We start from the raw sequence: 11,214 nt of genomic DNA, 5'->3' as shown, positions 1-11,214 counted from the left end.
GTTATTTTCAAGTTAACAGCTACTTTTCACCCTTTGTTCAGAACAGTGGCAAATCCAGGTCTGAAAGCATCCAAATTATTGGAGTGAAGGTGTACGGAGTTTAAAAACAAGTTAAAAGTCTTCTCTGTTAGTATAAATAGTCGTAGTCATTTTTACACAATAACCGCAGAAAGTGGTGCCATTACTCAACTCCAAAGACATGATTGCTGTCAATAGAAAGGGAACAAGCAGGTGATGGCCCCATAATACATTGTCCTGTATCGAGTTTCAATACTAGTTTTTGTATCAATAAATATATAATTTTCAATACTTTTGACATCTCTACAACATGGTGCAAACTGAATTTAAATTGGTACAGAACAGGGAAAGCATAGAAAGATTATGTAATCATCAAATCAAAATGCAGAATGTGAATGCTATTGGGAACTACATTTTCTGGGCAGAGGCAGACTGAGCTGGCGAATGCGTGCAGAGGGACAGGCTGATCTTGCTGCTCGGCTGATGATGTACGGGTTGTATCCTTCATACAAAGACTTCCTCTCTTTGGGGTTGGACAGCTCCTGGACCCTGGGACTGGCTACTGCTTTCTGGGCAGATCTGGAGATGGGCCAGCAGACCTCACGCTCCCCCTCAAACTTTGGGTGGTTTTGTTTTGGGGCTAAAATTAGATAAGAAAGAAGGAAAATGAGTCAGATGTTACATATACAGTATGTCCTCATGTGTGCTTAAAGGTCCTATGTTATGCAAAATTTAATGTTGTGAGCTTTTAACCATGTTATAATGCTATTACTGCATTAAAAACATACCCAGAGTTGTGTTTTGTTACATTCATACTTTTGAGTAATCCTGCATTAGTAGTCTGTCTGCATCTCCATATGCTCTGTTTCACCTTGTGATGTCATGAAGTAGTAGTTTTCAAGTTAACAGCTACCTTTTACCTTTAGTGGAACACTTCCTGTCTTAACACATGAGAACAGAATGTTTTCGATTTGTGAAATGAACTCAGCCTTAACATGCAGGGTTTGTGTGTTAAACATGTTAGAATGAAACAAAACAACTCCAGTTATGACTGTGATGAGGAAACAAAATGAAACAAATCAGAAAATAGTGTAATATGGGCCCTTCAAAACATTCACAATGACATTCATGATCCAACACCACAAGACAAGGTAATTTACAACCTGTAAAAGTTTATAATTATATCTAATTAATTAAAATATGATTATTAAGCTACTTTTTCTTGACTCACATTCAGGGCTGGGCCAGTCAACCTTTTGTTATTCATTTGTGGTCACCCTGCCTTTTAACATTTTATAGCCTGTTTATGTGCCCTTTCTTTCTTAATAATAATAATATAAATAAAAGAAAACAACAACAACAATACATTATATGAATTTCCAAATACAGGAACCAGGAATGGACTAAACCAAAACCTTCTTCACAGGAAACGAATCTCATTTAAAAATGTTAGCATTGTTGTTCTAAACAAGACTACAATTAAACACAAAGTTCCAAGTTTGGGTTTATGAATCAATAAATGGTAGTGTTGTCAATACTGATGATAATTAAAAATGCACTTTTTTTGACAATAAAATGTGATTTTCAACATTAAATCATAGTACTACTTTCCTTAACATTACCATATGACCTTATATCTGTATAATCCCTCAGTGGTCCAGGTAGGTTTAACAGTGATGCATGGACGTAAACAAGTCTATGTGGTTTTATACTTGTTCTGATACAGCTCAACACCACTCTAAAGCTATTCAGGACAGGTTCATTTCCGTCCTGTGAATGTGACTTTTTTAGTACCGATAAGTGCTCAAATGAGTTTCTAGTTTCGATACTGGTTTTACTGTCAAATGGTATCTGATTTCATACTACATAGTTCAAACTGAATTAAAATTGGTACAGAACAATGAGAAAATAAAGACGTGTGGCATGCTTGTTAAACGGCTCTAAATACAATGTTATGTGAGCACCCCCGTGGAAGATCTCAGCAACCCTTATACTAACTCCTATAGAAAGAAACATCTTACACAACTACTTATTTGATATGTAAATTTCAACAGACAAGGTAAGGCGTAAACACACAAAAGAGAACCATGACTAGAATGGAAGGAGGAGATAAGAGAAGATAATGAAAAATTTGTTAGGGAAAATATTATCCTTAAGTCCAGTGGAGAGGGATGGGACAGGTGAGTGGGTTCGTGCAAGGGGGAGGGGGGTAAAAAACCCGGTGCCTGGTGATTAGTTGAGAGGGAAATGTTGTGGGCTGTGATTGGCTGGGAGTGGCGGACAGGTGGCGGAGGTAGTAACAAAGATAAAAGAAATGTGGTTTACTTGGATTTACAACACAGCTTAAGTTATGCAAAACAAGATTCAAGGTAAGTAATTGAGGTGTTGCAAGGTTAACAATGTAAAACCCAACACACATGTAGTAAAAACACAGGTAACATTGGCATGAACTCAACTGAACACCCACAAACACAAAATTTAACCACAAAATAAAAATGTAAATTCTAGCTTTTGAAAAATAAGGTAGAAAAATAACAAATAAATAAAACTCTCTTCACAACAAGAAAAACATACTATAAGGATACAAAACTTTAAGTGTAACTTTAAAAGGTCCTATATTATGGAAAATCTACTCATGTGAGCCATGTTATAATGCTTTTACCAAAGACATACCTGGAGTTGTGTTTTGTTTCATTCACAAATGTTTAAGTACCCCTTTATTATTAATCTGTCTACCAAAGCTAAAAATTCCCTGTTCTACCTTGTGATGTCATGAAGCGATGACATGACATGGACCTTTTACCTTTCGTACAGCAGAGATTGGCAATTCCAAGGCTGAAATTACTCAAATGATTCTAGTGAAGGTGTATGGAGTTTAAAAACACAGTGGAGCACTTCTTGTAGTGTGTGTTGAGTGTTTTCTGTTTGAGAGAAGAACTCAGCTTAAATATGCAGGGTTTGTGTTTTAAACATGTGTGAATGACACAAAACACAACTCCAGGAATGTTTTTGATAAAGAAAATAGTGTAATATGAACCCTTTAAACACACTGAGATGTTGACTCTAAATATAAATATTTAAGCAGATTCACATAAAGCAAAAATCAGCATGAGAGAACTGGATGAAATAATGTGACACAATACACCTTGTCCACATGGTGGCCATACCGGCTTGTCAAAGCCTGATCCCATCAGATCTCAAAAGCTAAGCAAGGCTGGGCCTGGTTAGTACTTGGATGGGAGACCACTGGGAAAATCAGGTGCCACAGTGGGGCTCCAGTCACAAAAAACCACAAAACTGTCGTTGTGTCCTTAGGCAAGACACTTCACCGACATTGCCTAGTATGAAAGTGGTGTGTGTGTGTGTGTGAGTGATGGTGGTGGTCGGAGGGACAGAGGGACAGAGGGCGCCGATTGGCATGGCAGCTGTGCTTCTGTCAGTCTGCCCCAGGGCAGTTGTGGCTACAATAGCAGCTTATCACCAGGTGTGGAGAAAAAGAATAATGAATCTATAAATGCTGTGAAAAGTGTCTTTGTGACATATGTCTGTGAAAAGTGCTATATAAATAAAGACTTACTTACATTAAATATTTTTGAATAAAGTTTCAGAAATTGTGTCAAACTAAATAGTTCACTTAAAAATCAATAACAACAACAATAATGTGATGTAATAATAATAATAATAATAGTATGTCCTTACTCACTGGCAAGCAGCTCTATGTGTGCAGAGGCCCTGCTGGAGCCCTGGGAGCGAGGGGCAGCTCTGGTCCTGGGAGCAGAACCTTCATCTCTGGACCTCCTCTTTGGTTGAGCGAGCTGACAGATACGGGCGGTGGCTACAGCTGTCTGTGTTGCTTTGCTCAACTGAAAAAACAGAGAAGATAAAATGCTCCTATGTGACAAGATGATTTGTATTGTGTGTGCCATTACTGATGGATGGGAGTTTTTAACGGTTCAGTGAGGTCGACTGCCTCCTGTGTCTCCTTCTATGTGTGATTCACATTTGACAAATTTACCTTAAATTTTGGTCCAATACAGACTTTACACTGTACACTATTCTGGTGGAGGGTCTGCTACCTTCTTGTCTCTAATCTAAAGAGGTGTTGTTGTTGGTTTGCCAAAATGTTGCACGGTATGGCTTTAAACTGATTTGTCTTACATTTATATTAATTAAAAATATGCACTCCTTTACTGTGAGTTAGGTCTCCTCTCCACAGATCTAACTTGGCCTGATGGTTTCACCTACAAATCTCCATTAAGTTATACAACTTTAACAGCTTACAGGTCCATACGTGGCAGACTCTCTTCTAGGACAAAAATGACAAAGATCAGTTTTAAAGGTAACTGGCGTAACATGTGCTCTACCCACAAGATTTAATATATGATTGAATCGTGTTTACTTTAAATCTGCCAGCATCAAATCAAGTGCACTAGTATCTATCAGTTGGGGATAAATCATCTCATCTCTGCCCACATTTCATACCAAATTCTACTCAGTAGTTCATTCTCTGACCCATTTTGTCTGGTGTTGGCATAATTGACCCTATCTTGCAATGCAGTACTTACAGGGACCAGCAGAGGGCGCTCTGGCTGCCACTCCTCTGCAGGTAGCCGTGGGAGAGCCAGACGACACAGGCGTTGGGATGGTACAGCCTTCAAAGCCCACTCACTCACTTTCCACTCAGGACTCATTCTGAGAAATAAGAGTGTATATTAATATTACAGGAATCTGAGTGGTCATAATTTCAAACGGAGAACAGGTCCCAGGAGATTTTTTCACTTCTCATCATATAAGTATTCTATGGGTATTTTTAAAGGGCCCATATTACTCTGTTTTTTGATCTCTAATATAATGTAGTTTTCCATCAAAAACATACCTCGAGTTGTAAGTTGTGTTTGTTTTCATTCATACATGTTTAACACAAAACCCTGTATTTGGCCTGAGTTCTTCTCTCAAACTGAAAACACCCTGTTCCACCTTGTGATGTCAAGTGGTAAATATATGCTCCACTGTGCTTTTAAACTTCATACACCTTCACTAGAATAATTTGGATAATTTCAACCCTGCCCATCTCTATACTGAATGAAAGGTAAAAGTTAGCTGCTAACTTGAAAGCTAAGACTACATGACATCACAAGGTGGAATATTGCATTTTAAGCTTTGGAGATGTCGACAGACTAATAATAAAGGATTGCTCAAACATGTGTGAATGTTTTTGAGGAGATAATAATATTATAACATGGGTCAAAGCTCACAAGAGTCAATTTTGTGAGTAATATGAACCTTTTAATATTGTGAGACAACTTTAACATCTTCTCTGTCAACACAAATTAATGACAGTTCATTAATTTGTGTTGACAGAGAAGATATTCAAGTTCGAGTCACTTTTTGATTACTGTGGCTATGCCCAGGTTAACCATAGACCGGGCCAAAATTCCACTGACAGTTATGCAAATTAGACCAATTATATCTAATCAAGCACATGTTAAAAAGTATTTGGGATTACCACTTCTTAAAGGATTACTGCATAACTTCCTTGGAAATAGAAATTTAAAATCATACTTAGTACTTATAGAAGGAAATGTCTGATTTATGATTTTAAAATGGTCCATATTATGCTGTATGATCTAGGTTATAAAAATGTTTTCTCATCAAAAAACATTCCTGTGCGTTTTGTTTCATTTGCACGTTTAACACACAGACTCCGTATATTTAAGCTTAAGAGTTCTCTCAAAACACTTTGTTCCACCTTGTGATGTCATGCAGTAATACAGAAAGTGCACCACTGTGTTTTTAAACTCCATACACTAGAATCATTTGGATGATTTCAGCCCTGGAATTGCCCACCTCTACCGAACAAAAGGTAGCTGTTAACTACATACCTGAAAACTACCATAGTACATCACAAGGTGGAACAGCGCATTTTGAGCTTTGGAGATGTAGACAGCCTAATGCAGGATAACGTGTGAATGAAACAAAAATTAGGTAAAAATTAGGTAAGGTGTGTGAAATCATTGTCTACTAGAGTACTTAGAGGGCAGAGTAATTAAAAATGTTTACTCTAAAACCATTGCACTAAACAAGAGTGCATACAGTATATAAAGTCTGAAAACCATTCAGAGAATAAAATATTATTTAAAAAGTGATCCAGTCTTGTAAATGTACTTGAGTAAATGTGACTGTGCAATCTATTTCTGAGCAGGAAAAAGGAAATCAACCAAGTATGTAGTATGATATCTTTACTGCACAAAAATAAAAATGGCAAGCCATGCAAATGCTGAGTTGGTTATGAAGGAAGGAAGTGGCAAAGATGGATGATTAAGCTAAATGTTACGAAACAGTGATCAGTACGTAATATTTATATTTATGATAGTATGTGATCTTTTGGAGGTAGCATGTTACAAAAATAGAAAGTTAAAACCACACTTCAGATCATCTTCATGGAGATAGATAGTTGTAATATTCTACAACATGACATAAAACCTAAAGGAACATTTCCATGGAAACAAACAGGATTAGACCAAATAAGTCAGGTTTGTGGAGGTCCAAGCCCGCTCTGAGTTAGGATGCATGTTTTTCTAGTTTCTCCAAGTGAGAAACTAGATTATATTGAAAACCATGCTTTATTTTAGTCTATTTTGGGGCAAATAAAAAATACATACTATACTTTTACAGATACATTGTGTAACTTGTCTGGTGGAGGTTTCCATCATCTGCTTGTCTCCATGGAGATGTGTCTAGAATATTACACAGTATGGCCATAAACTTAAAAATCTCCATGGAGACTTCCAAGCCAAATTATAGGTTAGATTTGTGGAGAGGTGACCCCACTCTCAGTAAGAATTAATGTTTTTCAAGATATTTTTGAGCAAAAACAACACTTGTAAATAAATCTAAGCATTACATCTTCGTGGAAACCAACAGGTTATGGTCCCTCTCCATAAAAGTTACACAGTGCATCTTTAAGCAACATGAGATTTGATATTTACATGACTTGAGTGATGATCTTTTTACTTCGGGAAAGCTCCAACCAACGAGGGGTTAACTCTATAACAAAAATTGGCACATAAGCAAAGTACATGCAGGTTATAGAAAAATACTGTATGCTTACAAGAAAAATAAGTACCAATTTTTGTGGTGGATCCTGTCTTTTCAGGAGGCAGCTTATCGAGCCAGTAAACCGAGCGACTTAAAACAAAGAAATTAATGAATAGCAGAAAGAAATTGATAGAAAAACACAAAGGGAAAGCTGTATTTAAAAGGCTAGTATTACATAGAATGGACACTTGTGAGCTTTAAGCAGTGCCATAATACTGTTACCTCTCCAAAAACATTATTTTAGTTGAGCTCTGTTTCATTCACACATGTTTGAGTAATCCCTTATTATTACTGTGTCTACATCTCTAAAGCTCAAAATGCTCTGTTCCACTCTGATGTCATGCAGTGATAGTTTTCAAGTCAGCTACCCTTTACCTTTACATCAGAGGTTCGGAGATGTCAGTGCTGAAATCAATGATTCTAGTGATGGTGCATGGAGTTTAAAAACAAAGTGGAGCACTTTCTGTACCATCAGATGACAGGATTTTCCACTTGTGAGAAGAAGTCAGTCTAAATATGCAGGATTTCACTAGCAAGGAACTCCAACTATGACAGAGCGAAGAAGTAGTTTATTGATAATCTACGAGGTGGGGTGGAGATGGCTGGGTTGAGACTCTAGGTGGTGGCGGAAAGATCAGAAGCCTGCGGTGGATGGACAGGAGCGAATTCAGAACACAACCAAGGACGGCAAGTGATATCCGGAGTGAAGAGTGCAAATACAAATGTAGAGGATATATGAAGTGGTAAGCGTTTAGGAGAGAGACGAGGTTCAGACTTAAGTAGCCCTTTAATCAACATGGAAACGAGGCAGTGAGAGAGAGATGGGCAGCCCTCGTCAGAGGTCAGCTTGTAATGAAGTTGACTCCTGAGAGATTAGCCTGGGTGGTGGAGACGCATCTCCACCATGATTCTGGAGTGATGTGAGAAGGCAACGCAACTGACCAAGTGTGGAGCTTCTGAAAATCGAAAGGAGAATCAGCAATGGAGTTTAAGTAACCTGGAATATAAGAGGCGCGGGTGACAAGCTGGTTCTGAGCGAACACGAAGGTAAGTTTTCGAAGGAACTAGGCGATCGTGAGGGAGCAAGAGCTTCCCTTGATGATGTGGGCCACGGCATCGCTGTTGGAATGGATAAGAATGCACCTACTAGACCACTTGTGCCCCCAAAGAATGGCTACAATAATGATGGGTATAGTTCAAACAAGGCGGAGAGCTGTTGGCTGGTCTGAGAGAGGAACCTGGGGGGGCCACGTGGAAGCAAACCACCTGGACAGAGCGACAGAGTGTCAGTGAAAAGCTGGATGTCTACAGGAAAAGATACAAATTCATTGTAGAGGAAGACACCATTCCAGGAGTCCAGAAAATGCTTCCATAGGCGCATGTCGGACCAGCGAACTTCGTACGGCGGTATAATATTGTGAAGGGATTTCACAGATGCGGCTTTCCTGAGGAGATGTGAAAGAAAGGGTTTGCCACGAGGAATGATGCGGATAGTGTAGTGTAGGGAGTCATGACCAGGACGTAGTCTAGGTGGTGTAAGACATACGGGAGTTTAAAGTTGTTGAAGTGAACAACACAAGGCTTCACACAGAGAGGAGTCAAAGATTCTAAGTCTGCTGCGGGAGCCGAACGTCAGGTAATAAAACCCTATCCAGAAGACACAAAAGTAGTGCCAGAAATCTGGGTGGCTGGGCAGGACCTTGAAGGCGCTGGTGATTGAGAGAGCGAGTGAGAGATTTCGTGATTGATGGTGGCGTACTGCATGGAAAAAAACTGTGGGAATGAGACTGCTGATTCTGGGAACAACTGTGTCGTGAGGGGAGGATAGGTTGATAATGAGACATTTCTTTACAGTGTGCTTGCGTGTAGCAATGCCGATGGGGCTGATGCAGAAGTCTCGAGAGGAGGATGTTTGAATGGGCCAATTATGAACCCTTCAGCAACTTCCTTCACCAGAAGGTTGTCCACAGCGGCGGTATCTGCAAGCATGGGCTGGGGGTTTCTACACAATTGTGTAGTGACTGGCAGAACTTTGATGCCAGGGTGAAAATCCTCACTGAAACCACTGACCAGAAATTGAACTAATAGTTACAATTATTGCAGATCATCCTTCCTCCCTGATAGATGATAAGAGTGCTCTGCAGCTTGTAGGGCCTACGGGGCCATGGGTGCTGCCAAAGAGATTGTTGAAGCTGCAATGGTGATGACAGGTGACGGGTGGAGCACAAGAAGCCATCTGACTGGTAATGGCTGGAATAAGAGAATATACAGGAGGGATGGGGGTATCAGATGTGTGTGCATGGGGATTTAGTGCAGCCTGCACAGACAGGGATGAGAGAGAGAGGCGACCCGTTGGTCTAACACAATGGGAGCAGGCACAGGGGACGAGACAACATGCTTCCCGCGAGGAGGTGCTCTGGAGGCAGACTGAGAAACTGGGGGCCGCCGATGAAGTCGGCGGTTGGAGCTGCGTGCGCCAGGTTGAGAGCGAGGAGGGCTGGGAGGCCGGGGTGACGGGGCTCGAAGTAGTGATCGAACAGCTTGGATTAGTTATCCTGACAGCTGAAAACGATGCCTTTCTTCTTCAGTTCCTTTTGGAGGCCGGCCACGATTCGGCTTCTGATTTACCGCTTTCTGGATGAAGCCAGCGGGACACCTGTGGGGGAAGCGTGCAGCGCAGGGACCTGCGCGGTGTAGTGCGGGCGCCGAGTCGAGCTCTGCGGCGGGAACTCGGGTGACTTCTGAGGGGGCTGCAGTGGCTGCGGTTGAAACCGTTGTGACGTACGTGGGCCCGCGGCTGCTGTCGGGCGAGTGGCGAGCAGGAAGAGGCAGACAACGGGGAGGAGAGCGAGGATCCCGCTGTCTGCGGAGGAGATTACGGCGGGTGTACGCCTCGGAGAGAGAGCTCCGCGGTGGAGGCGTGGGGGAAATGGCGCTCGGAAGGCTAGAGGAGGCACGCCATCTTACAACTTGGACCTCGGAGCGAACTGGGGAGCGTCGTGAATGTTTCCTGCTCGCGGCCTCCGGCAACCAAATTCGTAGGACTGCCGTGAGTGTGAGGAGACGGCGGGCTGCAACGCGCCGAACAGGTCAGAATCCGAATCGGACGGGTTAATGGTGAGCTCGTGTTCCATGTCTCGTGCTCTGTCGAGTTAGCCGAGACAAAGTGGTATGCTGGGAAAGGCTGCTACAAATAGGCTTCTTGGAAATTAGAGGTGTGGTCGAAGTGAGTCGTGGTTCGCAGGTGAGGAGGAGAGGGCGGTCAGGGCGTGGTCCTGCTCCTGAATCTCAGTTAATTATATTAACTCCACTTGTTTGAGTGAAGCAAAACACAGTTATGTTTTTGAGGAGGTAACAAAATTATAACATAGGTTAAAGTTCACAATTTTGAGTCAATTTTGTGTAATATAGGACCTTTAAGACCACACAAAAATGATAAAGATGACATAATGAATTTTATGAACGAAAGACAAATATATATATTCTTCTATAGATATCAGCATTAGACCATCCCCGACAGTCCGTACCGGTCAGGATACTGAAGTCTGTTTGGTTTGGGCCGAGCAAGCTGCTGGATTCGTTTTGCCATGGAGTCCAATCCAACATAGAAGGATAGTGAAAACACCTCCTGCAAGAAAATATATAGGATTATTAAAGTTGCACTGTGTAACTTGTCTGCTAGAGAGTCCATCACCTGCTTGTCTCCATGGAGACAAGAATGTTTCACAGTATGCCTATAAACATATGAATTTACAGGCCAGAGACATTTGCAAGCCCACTCACAGTAAGAATTCGTGTTTTTTTGTTTTTTTTTGTTTTGTTTTGTTTTGTTTTTTTAAATATATTTAATGCATTTTAAGATAAGTTACAGAAAAGTTACACAGTGCACCTTTAAGAGAAATATTCAGATGTGTACTATTCTCTTGATCTATGTAGTAATCAAAACACTAAATCCATGCATGCAAAGTGTTAAAGACTATTGCACAATATTGTATAATTGTTGTTTCTTGTTTCTCTATTATTTTACCACCAAATATTTGTCCATAAGCAATGACCACCACCACTACATGCAATAACTAAATGCACCAGACCCAGTAA

The 11,214-nt window shown here is 40.7% G+C and overlaps 1 protein-coding gene and 1 pseudogene across 1 annotated transcript; one reads left to right on the top strand and one right to left on the bottom strand.

The window, feature by feature from the left end:
• Positions 1–416: 416 nt before the first annotated feature.
• theg (theg spermatid protein) lies at positions 417–10,705 on the bottom strand. The gene is made up of 6 exons (XM_020919045.1): positions 10,644–10,705; positions 7,145–7,206; positions 7,008–7,065; positions 4,584–4,710; positions 3,722–3,881; positions 417–658 (listed from the first exon to the last, which is right to left on the bottom strand). The coding sequence occupies exons 1-6, from the start codon at positions 10,703–10,705 to the stop codon at positions 417–419; spliced, it is 711 nt and encodes a 236-aa protein (XP_020774704.1).
• Positions 3,172–3,289, top strand: LOC129411459 (5S ribosomal RNA; annotated as a pseudogene).
• Positions 10,706–11,214: the final 509 nt, after the last annotated feature.

Source organism: Boleophthalmus pectinirostris, unplaced genomic scaffold (genome assembly GCF_026225935.1).
Source record: "Boleophthalmus pectinirostris isolate CB_2022bp ecotype Guang Dong unplaced genomic scaffold, ASM2622593v1 HiC_scaffold_10, whole genome shotgun sequence".
NCBI lineage: Eukaryota > Metazoa > Chordata > Actinopteri > Gobiiformes > Gobiidae > Boleophthalmus > Boleophthalmus pectinirostris.
Note: the sequence above shows the minus strand (reverse complement) of the source record. Positions and strands in the feature narration are given on the sequence as shown.

What these genes read in the sequence shown, in the direction of transcription:
- theg (XM_020919045.1), bottom strand. Translation starts at nt 10,705, where the DNA reads ATGGCAAAACGAATCCAGCAGCTTGCTCGGCCCAAACCAAACAGACTT. An exon ending in AGACTTCAGTATCCTGACCG is followed by an intron (nt 7,207 to 10,643) that starts GTACGGACTGTC and finishes CTTTGTTTTAAG; the next exon opens with TCGCTCGGTTTACTGGCTCG. An exon ending in ACACATAGAGCTGCTTGCCA is followed by an intron (nt 659 to 3,721) that starts GTGAGTAAGGAC and finishes ATCTAATTTTAG; the next exon opens with CCCCAAAACAAAACCACCCA.